The following is a 22474-nucleotide window of genomic DNA, read 5'->3' on the forward strand; positions in this document are numbered from 1 at the left end:
TGATTCTCTAAAGGAGAAGATTAGTTGCAGCTTCCTCTGGATTAATCTATGCGAAGACTTTAAATAAGACTCTTCCTATCACTGGCCCTGTGGTGTCAATTTGACAAAATTCCCGTCTTCCCCTGTGGTCCAGGATTTGGACTATTTGAGTCAGCTTTCCATTCAAGTTGATACTTTGAAATCAACTGAGATTAATTATTAAACAAGAGTTTTTTGCATTGCCAACCCTATGTATTAGAACATCAAATTATGCCACGGGGATCATAGAACTGGCTTTAAGATGATGTCCAGTGGAAGCCTGTCTGCTTTTAAATGCAGCAGAGGGCACATAAGACAATTGTCCAAGTGTTAATTTTTACTCCTATAGGCAACGACCCTAGCTCTTTTTTTAGGGTATCCGAGATTCATACGTAGTCATCTGTCTCTGAACACTGCGGCTCTAAGGAAAACGCCAAATAGCAAAACATTTGTCATGAACGGAGGGGAAAAAAAATCAGACATTTTTCTTAGATACCAGCACGTATAGTGGGCAAGGCGGCTCTGGAACGAGATGCTTAGAGGCTTTCAGTTTGTGAACGGTGCTGGGACGGGGAGAATGGGCTCTGCCATTTGCCATGGGTACAGAGAGCCGGCACAAGCCGGGAAGCGGTGGCAACGCACGGGGGAACCGCTCAGCCACCGAAGGATACCGAGCAGCCCTGCGGCGGGTAGCCGAGAGCCTGGAGCGATGCTCCTCGGCGGAGCTGCGGGAGTTGGGACGCTGACAGCGAGAGCCCCGAGCACTGGGGCCGCTTTAGGACGGTCTTCCCCGCCCGGAGAGGGGGAACTGCACCCGCGGCGAGGGCAGAGAGGGGCCGGGGGGGCGCGAGGCGAGCCCGGGGGTCTCGCCGCGGTGCCGGACGACAGCCCCGGGGTGGTGGTGATGATGATGATGATGGTGATGGTGGGGAGTCTCGCTGCGGAGCCGCGGCCGCGGGACCGCCTCTGCCGCGCCGAAAGTTTGCGAAGTGGTTCGGCGCGGGGGGGAGCGGGGCGGGGGCTGCCCCGGCGGGGCTCCTCCTCCGGGGCCGGGCCTGGGCCGGGCGGAGCGGGGAACGAGCCCCCAGCCCCGGAGCTGCCGCGGCTGCTGAGGGAGCGAGCGGCGGCCGGGTCGGGGTGCAGCGCGCAGGAGGAGCCCGGGGACGTCGCTGCGGGCGGCCCGGGCGCGGGGACCGGGGCGCTGCCACTATGAGACGGCGCGACGGGGGCTGCCTCTTGCCGGCGCCTCCGCAGCTCCTGCTGCTGCTGCTGGGAGCGCTGCTCCGCGCCAGAGGTAAGCGGCTGCCGCGGCGCCCTCTGCTCCGCGGGGGGGCCCGGCCGCCGGCCCGGGCTCGGCGGCGGGGAGCCCTGCCCGGGCAGAGAGCTCTACCCTGACGCGCCGCTCACCTGCCCGCGCCCGCCGGGCGGGGAGCCCTCCCCTGCCCCACCGCAGGACAAAGGTCCGTGCCCCGTCCCGCACACGGACGCGGGGCTCTCGCTCGTCTTCCCCGTGCCCCGGCGCGGCGGGCCGGAGTCGGCGGGGTCCCCCGGCAGGCTGGGGTGCCGGTCCCGGGCTGGCGCTGCCCTGGCCGGGCGGCACCGGCGGGTCCCCGCCGCCCACGCGGCCGCTGCCCCCCGCTGAAGTTTGGCGGCGGGCGCGGGCTTTGTTCCCGCGGTGCGAGCGGCGGGCCGGGCCGGGGCGGGCGCGCAGGTTGCCTCGGAGGCTGCCGTGCCCGGCGTGTCGGGACAGCCGCCGCTCCGGAGCAGGAATGCAGCCGCGCACCCGCCGCGACGGGCCCCTTAAAGGTACAGCCCGGCTCCGCGGCGGCGCCTCCGGGCTACCTGCCTCGCCTCGGTGGGGACTGGGAGTCCTGCCGCAGCGCCCTGGCAGAGTGCGGCCAGGGCAGGAGTGGTACCAAAAATAGTGGCGAGGGGACGAGGGGAGCGGTTGGTTGCGGTTTTAGCGAGCAGGGAAACAGTTCCATGAAGTCTCGCCGGTGAAAACTTATCGTTGTGGTTGCTCCTATCAGCTGAAAAGCAGTTGCTGTTTCTTCCCCGTGTGTGTTATTTTACAAGTGTGCCCGATGGAGAAGAAAACATCTAAATGCTTCGCGGAATTGTTTATAAAGAGTTGGAAGGTTTTTTGGGGGAGGGGTGCAGAGTGGAGATATGTACCTCATTTCTCTCTCTCCACTCCTTTGGCAGCTGCTGTATAATTTCACCCATCCGTTTTCTCATATGCTGCTCTGAAGTTACAGGAAGCATTTGCAGTAGTGCTGCTGACCTCCATCATTCTACAAGTATTGCCTCTGGGGCACAATCACATGGGGTTTGGGTTTCAAGTAATATTATTTCTCTTCTAACAAGAAACCTAATTGCAGGCAGCTTTGAAGAAGGTGCTAAACCAGCTTGGAAAGGCTGAGTAGAGGGCTACAATTCTGTATATCAGGAAATTTGCTTTTTAGAAAGCAGAAGTACTCTTTAGTTCCCAAGTGCCACACAGATACTTAGATGCAGTCTAGGAGTGAGAAGGATCTAAAGCACAGATCTTAGTGTAGGTGCGGATCTGGATGTGTTTTATTTTGGCTGTTACCCAGGTGCTCCTAGTTAATGTGTCTGGGCTGTTAACAGCCATGCGGGGAAGTCTGATTGTAAAGTGCAGGTTTGCTTGTAGGTGGTTGTGCCTTGATGTCTCTGGGATGCTTTTTATGGCAGTTTGTCTTTCTTTCAAGTAGTTATCCTATCAGTGCACCTTCCTGTGTCCTCTTGTCAAATGAATGTGAGTTTATGATTGGATGTGCCAACTGCTTCCAGAAGTGAGTATCCTCTTTCCTTCATCAGAAGATAATCTATGCAATAAGAACACAACTCCTGAGCAATGTATTTCCTATTTGAAGCAAGGAAAAACGTGAAGAGGTGTCATGATGGAGGTGGCAGAGAAGATGCCAAAGTTTGTGATGAGTTGATGTTCCTCCTCTTAGCCTGAAATTTTTCACCATTGTCCCATAGAAATACCTGTGGGGATGGTGTACAGCTTAACAGTCATAAAGCATCCACAGCCGTAGAGCTTGGCATGACAAACAAGTATATTGTTAGAAGCACTTGGTCATTTACTGCTGTATCTCAATACAGGAGCAGATAAAGCAAACAAGTCTGCAAGATTGACCTTTTTGACCCTCTTTTAGTGGATAGTGGTGGTTAAAACTGGAGAAGTCTGTGCCAAAAAAAAAGAAGAAAAAGGAGGGGTCTGCAAGTATCTTGAGGCCTTGGAAAAGTCTGTTGCAGGTAAAACCAGGTATATAGAGAGAATTTAATGGCCTGCACTGCTAGTGTGTGGTGATGAAGAAGGGCCTGATGTTATGATGGTCTGTGTCAGTATAAATACAGAATGTCACAGAACCTGTCTGGGTGATGTGCTTGCTGTTCTGGCTCCTGGAGCTCTGCCAGAAAACTACATGGCTAATATCAGAGCTTCACTCCCCAAACATCTTGACTACATTTTAGAGTCATAAACCCGAATGTGATACTTCTATAGAAGTATGGTTTGCAGTGGGAATTGCGATCTCCACTACGTGTGCTTGGCAGTGCTGTTAGTTCTACAGCTCTCAGCCAAGTGCAAAATACCTGTTTTTCTGTTGTCAGCTTGAAGCTGATAGTATTCTGCTTCCTGGGTGTTCTGAGAGTGCCTGGGTTTGCTGTTGATCAGGTTGGGTGATAGTCACAGATCTCATGATCACCCTGAATTATCTTGACTGTTTCTTTTTGTTAAAGTGGTGGAGGCACTGAATAACATCTCCACTCTTCTAAAATGAAGAGTAAGACGCTGCAGGAGCTGACAAGTGGTGTTGGGGTTTTTTGTTTGTTTTATTTGTTGTTTTGGTTTTTTTTTTTTTTAAACAATTCTGTGTCTACTAAAACATGGTAGCATTCGTGGAAAAGCATAAATCTTCCAGTGTGTAGTTAACATTATAGTTTAATTTATTTAGTGTAGATAAGCAATTTCCTTTTATATTCTCTTTCCAAAAGCTTTCAGTTGTGTGCTTTATTTAGCAGTGTTTTCTGCAATAGAGAATCCCTTCTTGTGTCCTGGGAGTGTGGGTGTATGCAACAACCAAATTAATAGGTGCTTGGTTACATAAAGTGCTTGCATTTCCAGAGTGTCTTGTGAACCTCGAAGAGGGATATTCTGTTCATGTGGGCCACAAAATGGGATTTCAGAAGATTTGGAACTCTTTCTCTACATTCTGTTCATTGAAGTTCCAGAAGAAAAACTGGTTGGATTTAAACTTCCAGTTGTTTGTAGTTCAAACCAGAAAGTGGTACTTGCTGTATGTTAACTAGAAAAGAAATTGAAGTGATTTGTATTTTGGTTTCACTCCTAAAAACCGGTAGTTCTTCAGACTGGTGAGATTAACATTAAAAAATAATTAAAACATTCATTCTGTGAAAATGATCTGTAGGCTGATAGTCCTCTTGAATCTTCCTACACTCTTGTGAAATAGGCAAATATTATCCTTGTTTTGTAAATGTGGGAAGTGAAGTAGAAATTGTCTTGCCCAAGGCCAACTCCATTTGCCCTAGAATGCAACTTACCATTGAAAACAATAGCATGTATGCTTCATAACACTTATAAAAGCTGATAAAGAGATGTTATCTTGCAAACCAGTCAAGGTTTTAAAAATAGATTTAAAAAGAAGTGCATATCCTACACCTTCGTTGAATTTCTCTGCTGCTTGTGACTTTTGCAGCTGTTTCTCTTGTTAATAATACTTCTATTTCTCTTGCTGGTGATTGAAAGATTCATAAAACCACAAAAATTGTACTTACTCTCTGTTGGAAAGGGTGAACTGCCAAGTAAAGTGGTGTTAAAAGAAACGTGTAAGAAAAGTGGACACTTTATTTCTCTAGTCCTCTGTTATTTCCACCTTCGCTATTTGTGATGTTGTTATCTCAAAGGAGTGTTACATAGTAAGGTGATATATATCCACATGCATGCGTAAACCGACCATCTTTTAGGATGTCTGGCTTTACCTGATACAACATCCAAAGCTGGAGCTCTGGCTTGCAGCAAACCTATTCCATTAATTGGCATACTGTATTTAGTGGCTGGCTGTGTTTCACACAAATCATGTCAGAGAACACTAATTGTAATTGTCATCCATGAATCTAATGGGCTTGATGGTTAGGCTCTTGCTTTTTGCATCTGTAGTGCCATGGCTGTAATGTTAGGCATTACTTTTTTATGGGATTTTGTTGTCTATTCTGTGTGAAGACTGGGCACTGTAGTACTTCTTGAATCTCTTACTTCTGTATCGTCTTCCGTGTAGATTTACATTTCCCTGTAATAAATATAGTAACTATATGGATCCAGGGTCTTGTGGTTCTGTAGGCTTGTGGCTTGCTTATGCTGTATATCTGGTCGCTCGGGGACTGTTACCTTTGGAATATTTGGCTGCCATCCTGTTGTGGGTGAGTTCATGTTCAGGTTTTTCAGCTTTCCAGGCATTTTTTTGCCTCTTATGCAGAACTGCCTGTTAAATGCTGAAGTATTCCAGCCTGTGTATTTAGTCTGAGAGACTCTTAAGCCATAGTCAGTGTTTCTGTGAGGAGCAAAACCCCTTCTCAGCTGCTGTGAGCCTAGATGAAAGGAGGCTCACTATGCAAGGGCATGAAAATAAGTCTTCATAAAGACTTCCTTAACATCAAATGGAGCCGATGTTTGTGGACTTTTGCCTTGCTAAATTGTGGATGACTGAAACTCTTCATATCAAGGAATTATGTTTGTTGTTTAAAATAAAAGGGAAAAAAAAAAAGGGCATTGGACAAATTGAACATTCAGGAGCCTGATTCTGATGGTTTGAGATACATGCCTATTGCAGGATGCTTAATGTTAGCACAACTTGTGCTAACCATGCTAACATGGGTTGTGAAAAGTAATAACAGAAGCTTCTGTTTTTCATGAGGTTCTTCTTAGGTCATTAGATTTCTCTGTATTTAGCCACCAGTCAAAGTCACAAACCACTGAGATTAATGGACAGTATTGTATATGCATATTAAATGTTTGTACTGCAAATTGCAGTTTTGTCAAAAAGTATGTGGCAGAAGACAGTGTAGACTCTTGTTTCTCAAGCTGTTGTATGTTAATAGCAACTTTATGATGTTGCAATACTTGGAACTAAGAAGCACCAGCTATTTCCCCTGGATGGGTTAGAATAAGAATAAAATTCATCTCCCTGCACTATAGTGATGAGGTTGTTCAAAGAAATGTTGTCCAGCAAAGCTTCCAGCAGAGAATGTGCTTGCCTGAAAACAGGCCCCATATTCACTAGTGTCAAGGTGAAGTTTTACTCCTGGAGTTAAATTTACCAGCAGGGAGACATTATCATGACTTCAGGCAGGGGAGACCCCTCTCCTGCCTACCAGCATGGTGGCTTCCTCCACATGCCCTAGCAGGGCCTAGTCTTCTGTGTCTCTTTGTTACTGCCTGACAGCCCCTCCCGGCTGCTGGAGCTTTCTGTTTCTATTGCATAGCAGCAGTTCTTTAATCAGAAATCTTGTTAGTATTCAAGGATAATTGATCCTACTCTCTGGTAGGGGGTGGGGACCCAGCCTTGCATCCTTCTCCTACTTGCCACCCCCAGTTTGACCCCTGTTGTCTCTTTGTTTTCTCCTGTTAAGTTTGTGCCAGTGATGTGTGTGTGTGCTGTTTTTCCAAGCAGCCTGAAGTTGGCTGTAACCAAGAGCAGCAGTTAAATAGAGCCCGATTTCCCCGCTTCCTGGCGTTTAGTTGTTCGGCTCCATTTTCTGGTCGTCTATGTTTTTGATTTGCAGAGAAGGAACTTACTTGGTGCCCCTGGGCATCTCTTAAACCCATTAGAACAAACTCCATTATTTCACTGTACTTAGAAATCCTCCTCCTTTGGTCCCAGCATCCATCAAAATAATGTATCCTCTGTAAGGCCCTCTGGAAAATGTTTAATAGGATCTTTTCAAACTCAAGAAGGGTTCCAGTTGGGAAGGGGGAGGGGAGAAGGCTAATGGAAGATCTGACTGTGACTTGCAGCGAGCCCGAACTTGGCCTGTGTCAGCTCTCCCTTCACCTCCATGCCGAGGGAGTGCTGAACAGAGCGGATCCAACACTGGGATCAAAGCTGGAAACAAAAGGCTTTGGGAGAAAAATTTCCCGTCTGGCCAAGAGGCAGCCACACAAAGGTGGTGCATAATTTATCATTCGAGGTTTATTTCTGCTGTGCTCCTTCTGGAGAGGGAAGGAAAAAAGAAGTGACTCTCCTGCTGTTTCGAAGGGGATAAGTGATGGCTTTGGAGACTTGAGGCAGGAAGGGGCTACAGATACCATGGAAAAACTTTTTCAGTGCAGTCTGTACCCAGCTCCTCTCTTCTCAGACGTGGTCAGACATTATTTCTGTTGGGGGGGAACACTGTTCTTGCCTTTTGAAGTTTCAAAGAGTGAGTACTTTTAACTTCTCTGGTCATTCCCAAGTCTCAGTGTATGGAGTGGTGCAGCTCTTGGCAAAATGAAGTTCTTTGAATTTCTGAGGTATTTTTCTTACCTCAAGGATCAGTCTAAGTGCTATGGCTCTGTGTAACATGGAGGCAGAGGCTACATTTGCCCCAAAGGGTTTGTAGTCTAAATTAGGCATCTGACATCTGATAAGGATCAGGGATGTGATAATTCTAGTGGGATAGATAAGGTCCAATATTAAAATAGCATAGCTTTCTAATTAAATTTCCTTTAGCTTTGGTTTAATGGGAAAGGCTTCTGAAAGCTTTTCCTCCCAATCACTCCTTAGAACAAGGATAGAGAGGGTTTTTTGGGTAGGAGTTGGCATCAAAGACTACTGAAAGCTGGTAACTGGGAAAATAAGGATGAGGAAGCAGATGCAAGAGTAGTGTAAACCATGAGAAGGGAAGGGGATATAGGAGTACAGATATTAACAGAAGCAAAGATAGGCATTTTGGAAGTGAGAGCCAAGGACTTGTGCTGGCAAAGGAACAGAAGAGTCATGTAAGGAGATCCAAGTGGAGTAATTATATGGGATCTGATGGCAGAAAGAGTTGTTAATTAGGTAGTATAAAAGATGGAAATTTTGAAAGTGAAGATGAGCATTGAGCAGAATTTAACTGCTGAGGCAGGGAAAGAATTATTTTAGTAATGCTTTAAAGGAGGATGTGGCAACTTTTTAGGAACCCTCAACAGTAGAGTCCCTGACATAGTGGGGTGACTTCATTTCATCAGGAGCTTAGCAATGGGGGCAGAGATGGAAAGGGAGACTGATAGTGGCATAGTGCTGAGATGGTGAGGCCGTGAGATAGAGGTGGTGACTGAGCTATTTGCAGCAGCGGAATGTGGGACCTGTCAGGCTTGGGAGTACATGCATACAGCCAGAAGGATTTTTGAATGGGATGTCTGGGAAGATATTTTGGAGGACAGTCCTGTTTGGAAAAGGGTATGAAACGGGAGGGCAGAATTGAGGAGAGAAGCTAGGAGGTTAGAGATAATTGCCTGGAAAAAGGCATAAAGTGAGAACAGGAGATTACTCTGGGTTTGGAAAGGAGTCTGGATACAGAAGCAACAAGATAGGTGGCAGAAAATAACACCTTTCCTGGAAAAAGAGGCTACTTCTCATCCTCCTCTCCATGAAGAATTGCTATGTTAAGGAGTGCGTCAGGAGTGAGAGCTGTTAAACCATAAACATGTGATGTTTTTAGCCTCCTTCTTTGAAAGGCCATAAGAAGCATTGTGTGACTGTGCAAGAAGGGAAATTTGTGCTCTGCTCCTTGAGCCTGAATCTCCAGCTCCGGCAGTTCATTTGACTTGGTGACAGCTGGTAGTGTCTGGGAGAGGTTCTTGCCTAAGGTGCAGCCATTCACTGTAGCAGAACCGTGTCTCGTGGGATCTAGGATTAGAATAAAATAAAGACACACCTTCATTTTTTTTCCTTTGTGCTCCCACCCCAATTTTAGTTCTGAATTTCCATAACTGCTGAATAGTCAAATCCTTTCTTTGCAACTCCGAGGGCAGGGAAAAAAATGAGAAGTCTCAGGATTGCCATTTCCTGCTTCTGTTCCGAGCTCTTGAGGATGAACCAGGAGGTGGGATAATTCTCTGAATTAAAATTACATTTGTTAAGAGCAAGCCAGCTTTACTGCTGTCCTTTTTTGTGATTCAGAGTTTGCAACTTCTTCAGGCTTGACAAATTTAGGAAATTAGGTTTTTCAGACTGTGTTCCTCTCACTGTGATTTTTGAAGCCTGTTACTCTTGAAAAGCCTCAGTTGAGTTTCTTACGGCTGGAGGACATGCTCCTAATTTGTGCTGCCTTTTTAAAAGGGCCTTGGTCAGCATAGCACCTATTAGCAGGAGGGAAAACTTAATGGGTCTCGCTGTGAGAGAAAACTGGAGTTTTTTGCGGCATGGGAAAGGGAGATAGGTTGGAGGCTTTAATAGCCAAGAAACAGGAGGGGATAGTCTTTGCCAAATAGGAATGCTAGTGGGCTATCTGCATTTTTGTCATGGATCTCAAATAGAAGTATTCAGTGTATAAATCTTAGAAAGCATGATGTGGGAAACTATGTTGGGTCTCCTGACAAGGGCACAGGTTATTGCCCTGCAAACAGGCCTAAGTTTAATACAAGGAAAGAGCAGATTGAATTGAGAGCTGTATCCATGCGCAGTCAAAGTGGTGAAGCAATTTTTCTTGGGCATTGACTTGGAAACAGGGAAGAACTGAACTGGGCTGATTGGTGAGGTTACTGACCTTTGCTATCTTGGTTAGGCCTAGGCTGCCCCTGGGTCTGACTTCTTTCCTGTACCAGTGAATGGCAGCTGTGAGAAGGTGTTGACTCATGAACATCTGATTCATGAGTGGTTAAGATTTCTCCACCACAAGGGTGGTAAACTCATGTGTTGTCCCAGTTCGAACTGTCACTGCTCATGAATCAACACTGTAGGCCTTCGTTCATTGCATTTTTGAGTGTAAGGAAGAATTCAGACCTGAAGTCAGCATTACCTTAAACAACAGAAGGCATGTGGGCCTTTTGGGTGGTTTTGTGTTTTGGTTTGGTGTTTTTTGTTATGTTGTTTGTTGGTGTTTTTTTCCCCCAAGCCCAAGGTTCTTTTATCTGTGGAGCAGGCGGATGCCCTGCCTGTGCCTCAACTCCTCTGGAAAGGCAGATTTGTCATCTTTGCATCTTTGGCAGTTAGGTTGAGTAATTTCTATGAGAAGAACAGTGTTGATCCCTGACCTCTGCAACCTTCCTTTACAAACTTCTTTGACTTGAAGTGGCTCATCCACTCACAAGAAAAGCCTGTTGTTTCTCTGAGTTTTTTCTGGTTTGTGACCTGCCTCCGATGAACTGGAAAATGAGGAGCTGTAATCTTCTGTTGCTCTTAGTGTGAATTCCAGACTGGAACAAAATAAGCTAATTCCTTAGGTTAACTTTTCCAGTCAATTGTCGCTAGAAAATGTTTTTTTTCATACTTCCTTTCTTGCTTGTTATGGTTAGTTCATGCACAAGCCTTCAGAAATCTGGGAGCAAATACTGAAGATGGAAAGGAAGGTCTAAAAAAAACGGGATAATTCCTGTGATACTCTGTAGTAACTTTTTGTTGGTTGATTGTGCGGGAGAAGGAAACTCTTGATGGTGGTAATATGTATGGTGGAGGAAGAAGAGAAGCTCAGATGATTACTTTCTGAGAAATGACCCATGAGCAATTTTTGTGCTGCAGATGCTTTGGAACAGACTGGCAGGTAAGAGAGGGTGGCAGGGACTTGCCTACTTTAAACACTTGGCAAACCCCCCTGTTTAGCTTAGATTTGGCCTCGCGTACCCAATTAACACAGTTACAGTATAGAACTAAAGGGAGATACAGGGCAAATTAAACCTATGTACAATTCGTCAAATGTAGGGTAAAAAATAAACAGTACTCAGACAGAAGCCTTTGAGCAAGGAAGGGAGTGAGGCAGAGATGACATCTTTGGTATGTACATCTTGACTTACCACTCAGGCAAAACAGTCTCTGAGCTCAGGCTTCCGATTAAGTGACTGGGACAGCTGCCAAAACACCTACATTTGTGGGCTAATATAGTGCAGTGCATTGGTCCTGCAGGTTAATCTGGGAAAGGCATGGAGTGATATCTGGGTTTGTTTTGAGCTTTTTCTTGAACAATGTCATAACAACATACTTTGCATCCTGTATGTCAGGATCTTAAAAAGAAATGTGGTGGGGATGCTAAAACTGCCTATTAAAGTGTTGTGAGGAAAGCGGGCCATCAGAGTTATGCCGCAGACCACCAGATATGCTGAGGGAGACAGCTTTTCTGACCTTGCGGGCTGCATACCAAAGTCTTTAAGGTATGCACTGTATGGCTCTGTGCCTTTTAGAGACAAGCAGAAGGGAAGTGGCTCACAGGAGGGAAATGACAGTAACTCCATAAGGACAGAATTGTTCTATTGCAGGACGGGGCTGAGCTGAGGTGGGCCTGCAGCAAGGTCCCTCTACAGCCCCACAGCGACCAGCCTCAGGAGCCCTTGCATGCCTAAGGCTCTGTGCTGGTGTGGCTCTGCTGGCTATGGAGTGGCCCTAGCAAGTAGGAAACATTTCAACTACTCAAACCATGAGAACTGAATACAGTGCTTAGATTTTTCTGCGATGTTATTTGATGGCAAATTAAACATTTGACTCCCACAGGAATGAACTCCGGAGCTCTGTATGTTCTTACATTGTAACCAAGGCAAAGTTAACTCTTTTATTTTCAGATGTGCAAAGACACAATAGAACTTAATCTATGAAATCTATGTAATGATGGCTACAGAATAGAACTGGAAGGATTTCCATTGCTGATCTTTGCATAAAAAGACTTGATTTCGGTGCTACCTCAGCCAAAGCAGCAAAAGCTGTCTCCACCTAAAAGTACTACAGAACCGTAGACTGAAACCAAATAAAAATGCTGTCCATTCCTACAAAAACATTGTTTCTAGGATTTGGCACTCCTTTTAAGGCTAATGAAGCAAATAACTTAATCCAAAATCCATCTGTTTGAGAAACTAGTCTGAATCTAAACCAGAGCACAAGTTTCTGTAACAACAACAACAACAACAAAAAGCCAACCTACTAGCCAACTAGACTGCCACAAGTTATTGCGCAAAGTTATTATGCTGGCAGATAGTACCAAATGAAATGTGCAAAATCAAGTCAGACTCTTACCAAATGCTGTACTGGCATGTGCAGCTTTGAATTGGATACAGGGAGAACACCATAAATCAAATGGTAAATGTCTGGGAAAGAGAAGTAAAAGGAGAGACTGAGAAGGAAATCTTCTAATCCTGTGAGTAAAATATAAAAGAAGATTAGAGAGAGCAAGAAAACACTTATCTTACTAGAAATAAAACATTATTCCTTGGCATATTTTTCATTTCTATTGTTGGATTCCATGCCGTGTAGCCTTCTCTGTTGAAACCTCTGTGGAGGCAGGCGCTTCATCTGTTGAATCCACTTCTGGGAGAAACTCAAGTGTGCTCTCTCTTACATGTGGGTAACACTTGCAGAGCTTGTTTTGCCAATAAAAGTGTCTTTGAATTGGCTGTGGTGGGATGTGGTGCAAGTTCTGATGCAACATGAGGCTCTTTGTAAGTGCAGATTTTGATGAGAACTCGTCTCTAAAATCTCTAGTAATTTTGTTTTCTTGTTGCTGTTGTGAATTGGCTCCTTCCTTTCTGTGGTCTGTTGTTGTATGGTTGATGTTTGAAAATGAAATGTCTTCCATCTGGTTAAGAAATTTGATTATCCTTGGAGGCCTGAACTACTGCCTTTGCTAGTAGGAAATAAACAATGTTCCAACTGTCCCTAATTATCACCCACTTGCCTTCCTGCAGATCCATGTCTCTTGCAAGGGCACTAGAAGAAATGACTTATGGATCATGAATTGCATTTTCCCTGTCCTCTATTCCCTCATCTCCATCAACTTAGCCCTCTTTTCCAGTTTAAACTTTGTAAATTAAACATACTACTTAGAACAATTAAGCAGTGGGCTGGACAGTGGAGGTGTAGCTTGCCTGGAACGGTCAGTGTCTTGTTTCAGGTGACATTAGGAATGTAACTGCAAACGACTTACAAGGGCACATTACTGATTTGGAGTAGGGTTTAATGTACTCTTGCTTTATGGGAAACATTGCCTTCAAAATAACAGTTTTAGAGTAATATAAAGCCCATATTTTGGAATATCAGAATAAGAGGAATTTTTGTTCCTGCTGCCTTTTGCTTTCAGTACACTTGATATCTCTCAGAGAGAGAAAATATTTTGGTGGGGGTGCTGGGATGTTGTCACTGCTGAGGATTGTTCCTACCCACACCATATGTGGCTTGGTCTCCAGCTGCCAGCCTTCCTTGACGCACAGGGTGTGGTTTTTTCTTACGCCTCAACTAGTATAACTGTGGGTTGCCCCACAGGAGCCGTCTCACCACCTTGTCCCTTTGCTAGGTCTTTGTGTGTGTGTCTGCTGGGTGAATCAGTTCAGCTTGTTGAGCTGTCACAGAACTGACCTGTAAAATGGTGAAACCAGTGGCACCATGGGTTTTGTGGTGTTGGCAAGCTGAAGAGAATTGCTCTTCAGTGAGTTGATAATATAGACCTGATGGAAGAAGGGGAGACCAACTGATTTTTTTGGCACTGGCTTGCTGCTACTTTGCTTTTGCTTAACAGTAATTTGGGAATGAAGGGAAGATGAGAATTCAAGCCCAAGATTCAGTTTCTATGGTTCATTTGGGGAGAACTTTGTAGAGTGGGGTTGATGGTTGGACTCAATGATAGCAAGGGTCTTTTCCAACCTAAATGATACTATGTAAGCATAGGCTTCTTTATTGTATCGTACTTGTATGACAGTCTTAGTGCTGTATTAGTGTCAAAGTGTGGTGAAAGATCAACCTATAGATGTTTCAACTGGCCTTCAAACCAGGACAAGTACATTAATCAGTGATGCCCTTTGTGGTGGAATCTTTATTCGTTAAGACTGGAAGCAAACATCTTGTTTTACTTGGGCTAACACAGACTTGTGTTCTGAGTTGTTGCCAGAGAAATTATCAATCTAAATATGAAAAGCTTTATCCCCTTGCTAGCACCTTGACTCCTCTTCCTTAATCTTGCCTTTTAGATGACTGATGTCTGGCAAAGAGTTCCTTTTTTTTATTTGCAGAATCCAGATCTGAGTTTTGCTTGCTCTTCCCGCTCCTCTCCACTGATGTGGTGGTGAGTCGAGGTTTGACAAGCCTGGTCTGGGCACGCACACAAAAAGAGGCACCATCCCACCCTCCTCCACAGTGGGTGCAGAAATGGCAGCGCTGATGCTAAGTGTCTGGTTTGTCAAAGGAAGACAGAGCTAGCTGTTTGGAAACATAAGCTGCCTAAATGGCCATTCCTGTTCTCCCTGAATGAATATGTGTCAGGCTGAAGGGGGAAGATCTACATGGGCTGAATCTCACACATGAATTGTCAATTGGATCATGTAAAGATTCGCTCTGATGGAAATCAGAGCTTCACAGTGTTATGTGCAGTGTGTGAATATGATAAGGTCAGCCCATACTCTGAAGAGTTCATAATTTCTACATGCAATAAATGGACATGTATTGAATAACAAGAGAAAAAAATCACAATGGAATACTGATTAACATAGTAAATAGGGGTTCCACTTTTGCCTTGTAGACTGTATGTTGATACTGGTTGTCCGATCCTCTCCATCCCCAAAATACCTTTCTGTTGAAGCTGCCTTTCTCTAATTTTCTTTTCTTTTTTTTCTTTTCCCCCCTCTGACATGCTGCATGCAACATTATCAGAATTGGACAGACACATTTGTTGTGTCTGGGGTCTGATACTGGGAGAGTGGAAATTCTTCTCAGATGTAATGCTCTTCTAAGAGGATCTAGTTGCTGGTTTTGTCCTAGATAGTGCATGTTCCTGTTATCTGCCAGCGTGTTCAATAAATAGTTAGCATTAGCCTAATGAAGGGTATCATATCTGAACACAGCTCACAAAGATCTTTTCTGCCTCCGTGACTCGTCTACCCTTTCCCCTATCCTGACGGTAGCAGCTCTTAGGATGGATTGCAAATGGATGTTTAACCATGTAACCATAAAGGTCAAGAAATTTGAGAACAGAAGCGTAACTTGGATTTGGTTAAGAATCCAAGTGTTAAAGCGTGGATTCCTGATTCCTGACTTGGGATAGTTTAGCTGTGGCCAACTTTAAATAATAATTATTGAATGTTCCTTTTTGTCGCTTTGTAGCAGCAGGCTAAATTGCTGGGTAGAAGTCTGTAAATATGTCATTGGCTTCAGTGGCTGTATTTACCCAATAGCTTAAGTGTTTTTCCCCATAACCTTTGGAGATTATCTGTACAGAACTTGGGAGTGTCCTCTCTGCAAGCTGTGACATAAAGGTTACCTATGATCGTTAGTCCAGGTGTGCTGATGGCTAGGTCTCTCTCTTTTTTTTTTCCCCCTTTTTTTTTTTTTTTTTTCTTTCTCCACTCTCTAAGGATAGTTGACAACTTGATTTTGGAGTCTACAAAAGTTGTTTGTTTTTTTTTTTTTTTCTTGCAAGGGTAAAAACTGAACCATGGGGACTGGTTGCTTAAGAGTTGTTTTTTTTCTGCATACTGAAGTCAGTGACTTCTTCCCAGATTAGAACATTATATTTTTTTAAACATTTACTGTACTCAAGTGTAGAATGATCTAATTCACCACGTTTACTCCTTTTCGTAAGAATTTTCAGCACCGTAGCATGCGTATCCTACTTCTAAATGTACAAACACTTGGTAAACAGACTGTGTAGAAGAAAAATAACTCTTGTAAGAAGAAAATAACTCTTGAGCTGCTGTAGTAAATACGTCTGTAAAGCCTTAAACAGGAAATCACCCCAACTTCTTCTGTCAGTTTGGCTCTGAGGCCATGGTTCTGCAGGCAATGAAGCAAAGGGAGGAGTCAAACTGGGCTGGGTGAGGAGTAGTTGGAAGGTCTTTCAAATTTGCGTTGTTTTGCTGCTCATCGCCCACTGGACCACTTTCCCTGATCTGCTTTTTACCAGGCTGCACAAAGCTGTGCTGCGTCATGGAACTGGAAGTAGGGGAAGGAGGGCTGGGAGCTCTTTAAGCTAGCACTACTGATGAGTATGAAACCAGAGTCTTGAAGTTTCTCTCCCATTTTGGACAAGTATCAGTGTGTTTCTGGAGGACCTGAGAGCTGTGTTATCACTTAAGCATATTCAAATCAAGGCTGCTTCCTATCCTTTGCTTATTGCAGAAGAGGGTTTGTTTTGTGAGGATATCTGGCAAAGAAATGAAGAAACTAGATTATAGCATGAAGGGCAGAAGATCATATCTTCCCCATGGAAAACAGTCATGCTCTTCTGAGGACTTGATATCTAAATCATCTTATGTGTATTTCAGTTTGCCAAGTGTTTGTGCAGTTATAAGGAGGGACATGGGAATGATTTCCACAACGCTGTTGCTATTTGTAATTCCACACTGTTTGATAGCATACAATAAAAAATGGAGGGAGGGGAATGAACCTCTAAGCACACTTCTCAGAGTCTGGAATTAATGGACCACATTCGGCCTTGGAATAAGGGACCAGGAAGTGGGAAAACTAACTGAGTTCAACCTCTGAGGTTGAGATGTATGCTATCATGACTGTAATGGTGTGTAGCTTAGTGGCATACTGTGACTTCAGTAGATCTGATCTTGACTCATCAAGGCTTGTTGGCTGAAGATCCAGATGTACCAGATGTTCTTACTTAGAGAATGATCTGTAGAAATAAATGTTATGTTCTTGCAGTGTCTGGGAATGGCAGTGTATGGTACCAGAAATATTTAGCAAATTTAGTCAAGATACAAACTGCACACTAAGGCCTTTTTCCCCACCACAGAAATCCTTTTTTTTTTTTTCTTTTTCTGACTGAAAAAAAAGTCATTTTACTGCACAACCATTAAAATGGATTACTACCTAACTGTTCCACTTAGGAGTGGAAAGAGAGGAAAAAAGTCTGTGTCCAACTGGAAAAAAACCCTCCCAGAAACTTCTCAAGGTAAATTGTAATTACTGGAGATAAAATTCTGCTACAAATAAAAGTAACTAGATGAGTAGCCCTGTATTCTGCTGCATCTTGACTGCTATCCAGTCATTTTAGGTAGCATTTATAGCACTGACGGGCTTGGGTCGTTCTTTGATCAGAGGAAGTATTCTATACTTGGCTGAATAACATCACTTCTTGCGGTGCCCACAAATTGCCTCAAAAGCTTGATTCAACTTGATCTGTCTGTTGCACCCTACTTCACAAAGTACAGTGAAATAACAGAAGGAAAATGGCTCTTGAGTCATCGCAGTAAATGCATCTGTAAGACCGAACAGAAGACGCCACACTGTCTTGTCATGGGTTTTGGCCCTGAGATCATGATTCTAGCAAAAGGCTGGATGTGTGCATGTAGGGCGAACTTTTCCTCTGTAGGCAGAAGAGTTTAAAAGGCTTTTTAAAAGTGTCAATTCTTCTTCCAGGGCTGAACGATGTGTCTGCTGAAATGATTTGTGGGCTTTGTAAGGAATCTGTGTCTATTATTTAGATAAGCCCTTCAGATCCTGGAACTTGGTCCAGGAAGTAGTACCAGAAGCAGTTCTTAATAATGATATTGTTAATACAGGCTCTTCTCATGAGAAAAATCCGCAGGCATCTTTATCCTGCTTTTGTATGGAAGCAATGGTTATTTCAATATGTGTGCATATCTTCTCACCCAAAAAACTGGTCCCAGAGAATAAAAGTTTCATGGAAATAGGCAGCACAATAAAGGGAAGGCACCACAGAAGCGACTTGGCTGTGGGTGCAGATTCCTCATGAGTTTGCATTTTGTTAGACATGAAAGAATTCCCTCCCTCACTCCATCTGGCAACAGATGCACCAAAATTGTCTACTAGAGATGAATCCATCTGAAACTGGCTTTGTTAGTTCTGTTTCTCATGTAGCTATTGAGATTAATCAGGTGAGCAAGTTGGAGTTTTGCTGGACATAAGCCTTTTTCCAGGTTCTCAAGTAGTGGCAGTGGTCCAAGCAGTTCACCAAGCTCAGCAGATATTTAGTCCTCTTGCTAGGAGGCAGAAGTCTTCAATGGGCTTTAATTGGGTTGCACTCTAGGACTGCTCAAAAGCTTTGGCTGGTTTAGGATGTGGCTGCTTGGCTGCAGAGTGATATTTCTGGTGAGAAGCATGTTAAGCTTGTGTTCTGAGCTAACGGGCTGCTGGCTGGTTCTCAAAGGCAAATGAGAGGTTTGGAGTAGGTGATCAGGGTTTTGTTGTTTTGGGTTTTTTTTAGTTTATTTAAACTCATGAAAGTTTTGGAGTGGATTTTGTCTGTGAAGGTTCTGATATTGTGCTCACCCCCAATTTAAGGATCCATGGAGGCTGTGCTCTCTTACATAGCAAGAAATTTAACTAAGATATCTGAAATAATTACTGCTCCCAATGATCCACCCTGTGCCTCTGAATGACTGAATATGAGGTAAAATACTGCTGAATGTCACACTTTACAGCCTGGCAACTTCCATTTATTTTAGCGTGCTGGATTATAAACTGGTGCTTTAGGAGCTGCGTACAACTGTCCTGAGGTAATATCTTGCCAGATAAGATTCTCTGAATTGCTGGGTCTAGTCTGATTGAACTGGAAGGAGGCTGCAGGCATGACGCTCTTTTCCCTCTGGAGACTTGAATCTCTTGGTCTTCAGGCTGTGTTACAAGGCCTGTGTGCCTTAGCCTGGCCAGGGTGGAAGCTAGCTGAGGGGTTTTGCTGAGGGCAGGGAAAGGAAGAGAAGATGTCCTCTGTGCTCCCAAACCTCCTCAGCATCTTGGAGCATGAGAGAGACATTTTATAATGCAAGTTGAACCAGTTCTGGTGGTCTCTCCTAATTAGTTACGTCTGAAAGGCCAAGGATCTTTACTACTTTTACTGAATTTTCTTTTTTTTTTTTTTTCTTTCATTCCCCCCTTCCCCCCCACCCCCCAGCTTCTCCCCTCCCTTTTTTGTCTTGCTTTCAGTTCACCCATCTGCATCTGGTCTTGCCCAGGCAGCTGCTGCTCTATTTGTATGTTCCCTGGGGGAGCTCTGGTGCTCCTTTAAGATCTCCTGTTGCTTTGGGAATTCACCTTTTAGACATGGTGCTTCATTAGCCTCTCTCATTTATTTAGTACTGTGAGAAAAGACTTCCCCTCCCAAAAAGCAGAAGAACGAGTTTCCAGCAGCATCTGCTTAGAGCAGAGCGTCTCTATGTAAATAAAGTAGGTTTAGAAGCCTCCCGCTATTGGCAAAGGAGCAGCTGAGGAGTTTTTGAAGGAATATTGTTCGACCGAGTTGGCAATAGGAGGCCCTTTAGAGGCGAGGGCTGAAGAATTCCATCCTGCTCTTTCTCGCCTAGGGAAGGTTTGCATGCCGGCGAGCAGCCACACTGCCCCTGTACCCGTTGTCCTCCTTGGTCTCAGCACAGTCGCTCCTTTTTGTCGCTGCTCATTAGAGAAAAAGAGTCATTTGGGGTTTTTTGACCCATCAGGTTCTGTTTTTCCTCGTGTTTGCCGCCCCTCTCCCCTGCCGGGCGTTGTGGGAGAGTCGTCCCCTCTGCAGGCGATGGTGGGAACGGCCCCAGCCTCACTTATCACCAGTGACAAATCAATGGCAGCCTTCAGAAAGCTGGCCCCCAGGATCCCCGCTCGGCCCAGCTCTGGAGCAGTGGGAGGCTTCCCTGGCAGATAAAGAACTCCTTGCAGCTCTGACTTGTTGCCTTAAATCTAACTGAGGAAACCTTTTCATTCTCTTCAGCAGCGGCCCCCTCCCCTCTCGATTTGTCTTGGGGAAGGTGGCGGCTGGTGGAAGGGGGGCACTTGGGGAGGTGGGGGACACAGGAGTGGGGGAGCATTGGGGTTTGTAACGGTTTTTCTGTTTCCCTTTCACAATAGTCTGGCTAGTGCATGCAGAGCTGGGCTCACAAAGCCTCTCTGAAGCGCCCGGAGTCCCGCAGGGCTCCTCACAGTGCAAGTTTGCTGTGTGTATTCCCACCAACAATACAGCTGAGCCCAGCAACAGGCTCCAGCTTTGGGCAAATATTTCTACAGCTTTTCCTTAATCACTTTTGAGGGGAAGAGGGTGAGATCAGTTTGAGAGGTAGGAGGGCGAAAGAAAATTTGTGTATGTGAGGGAGAGGAAAATAGAGATAGGTGAAGGGATTTATCTCCGGCTTCTGTGGTCCAGGCTTCTAAAGGGAGCCTTTGTCAGCATTCAGCTAGAGAGGGTTTGGGGGACATTGGTGTTGGATCTGAGGGAGGAGGGAGATTTAGGCAGACAAGTCGTAATGGTTTGGGCTTGGCCAGTCTCTTTTTTCTTTTAGTAGGAGACATTAGCTGACAAGCCCCTTCGGGGTGGTTTCATCCAAAGCATTGGTGTAAGATGGAAAAAATGGCCTTTTCTTGTGCTAAGTATGTCTAGCTTATTTCTGCTTAACTGTTCTGTATGTTTTTATACTTGACTTCATGTTCCCTGTACTACCTGTGAATTGTCTCTCAATTTCTATTTTATTTGATCTGGATCCCAGTTCTAGATGTGGAAGAGATCAGAGAAGTGATGTCTCTTTAAAGCAAAGTATTGCAGCTTGAGCGTCTTGATAGGTTTTGGCCTTGGAAGTTCCTTGAGCCCATTACTGTAGTCCTGGGAGAGTCAGGTAAGCTCACATCTATGTGCTGGTTCTGTCCCCCATTTCTAAAGCTGCAGTGGAGATATCTAAACAGCATGAAGCTGCTTGATTGTCTCAAGAAGAGATCGTATGAGCTCCACTTCTCCCTAGCATTGTGGGGAAAAAGTAGGCAGGCCACCTCCTTTAAATGTTCCTTTCCATCTGTGCAGGGCTGACAGCAAGCTTGGCATCCCCACAGTTTGGGGCCAAATTCTTATGTTGGCTAAGCTGTGTTGCATGCATTATTTGCTGTGTATTAAAGATTCAAATATTTTTTTAGATCTGATGCTCTTGTTGTAGTAGGAGTGATGCCAGAAGCATCATCCTTGTTCCAGAAGTATCATGTCGGGAATTAAATTTGGGCAGGAGATGCTTACCTGTGTCAGTATTCTCCCAGAGGAGGGAGTACACTTGCTTGTAGGTCATAGTCCCACAGATGTAGCTAGGGCTTGCACATATGGAGACAGGACTTCCTGAACCCTCTGGCCAAGGCCTGGCTCGTCTTCCATTCCCAGTCAGCAAAATTTCCAAGTTGAATCCAGTCTCCAAGCAATTGGCAGAATTTAGTAAGTAAAGGCTCATTCTGTGTCAGTGTGTGTGAGAATATGGAGGAAGGCGAGACTGCTGTGCTGTGGTAAAGCTCGCAGTAAAGTTCTTAGCGTGATGTAGCCAATGCTTATGAATAAGGGACATCCTTGCCTCTCATTTTGAGATGAGGGTAGAATAAGAGTTGTTCTCTGTAGGAAGAAATTACTAGTATGCCAAATACAGACCTGAGTCAAAAGAATGTACATAACTGACTTTATGGAGATTTCCAAGCATCCTTATCCTCACTGGGATCTGGTGACTGCCCCTTTCTTTTGTATTAATCATGATGTAATATTTTGAGAAGCATTCTATCCTTAGAGGATCACAACATACAAGCGAGACAAGGTTTGTAGGGAGAGAGAACAACTTTAGTTTGACCAACTAATATGGCCAGAGAAACAGACAAGCTTCTGGGAGCAGTTTCTCCTGAGAACTAGAATAGAAACCTAAGTCTTTAAATTAAGTGTACGTTGAGAACAGTTGCTTTGAGTTCAGCTTGACTGTGTTAGTGAATTAGAAATTCAAGAGAAAGCTCCTGATACCTCTGGAGCAGAAGGGAATGATACATGGGAAAGGAGTGGTGCCATAGGGACCAAGCCTACCCTGATCTCTACCTGTTTTTCAGTTGATTAAAGTTTGACCAATTTGTAACTTTCAAGGCTGAAGCCTGAGGGAGAGAGAAGAGTTTCTGATTAAAAGTGTCTCTGAAACTTCGGTTAGAAATGATTCAGTGAGCTTGGAGAAATAAAGATAGAGAGAAAATATGTTTGGTTTGGGTTGGGGGCTTTTTCCCCCAATGTTTAAAATCTTGCCATAGTACAGAAAATCTTGAGAATGTTTGTTTAGCCTCCCATGCTCCAGAAATACAAAAAAAGCAGAAGGGGCTTAAAGATTCTTTGGTTTCTCTGAAATTCACCTGTGCATGTGGTGAAGTTGTAAATAATTGAAAATTGGTACTTGTATGTGCTGAGTAGGAGTTAAAAAGCCTGACTGCAAAAGCCTCTGGCTCTCTCTGCAGTGGACATTGACAGTCTCAGGCTTGAGTTGAACAGGAGCTCTGCTCCAACTGTTCCCCCAAGTGAAGGGCCGCAGAGG

General features: G+C 44.6%; 1 protein-coding gene across 3 annotated transcripts in view; it reads left to right on the top strand.

Moving 5' to 3' along the window:
* The first annotated feature begins 1107 nt into the window (after positions 1-1107).
* LRP4 (LDL receptor related protein 4) overlaps positions 1108-22474 on the top strand; it is an 83444-nt gene continuing 62077 nt past the window's right edge. For all 3 annotated transcript variants that reach the window (XM_074584455.1, XM_074584453.1, XM_074584454.1), the window contains exon 1: positions 1108-1312. In XM_074584455.1, coding sequence (XP_074440556.1) covers positions 1228-1312 — 85 coding nt within the window. In that variant the 5' untranslated portion in view covers positions 1108-1227. The remainder of the gene's footprint in view (positions 1313-22474) is intronic.

Source organism: Larus michahellis, chromosome 4 (assembly GCF_964199755.1).
Source record: "Larus michahellis chromosome 4, bLarMic1.1, whole genome shotgun sequence".
NCBI classification, from domain to species: Eukaryota; Metazoa; Chordata; class Aves; order Charadriiformes; family Laridae; genus Larus; species Larus michahellis.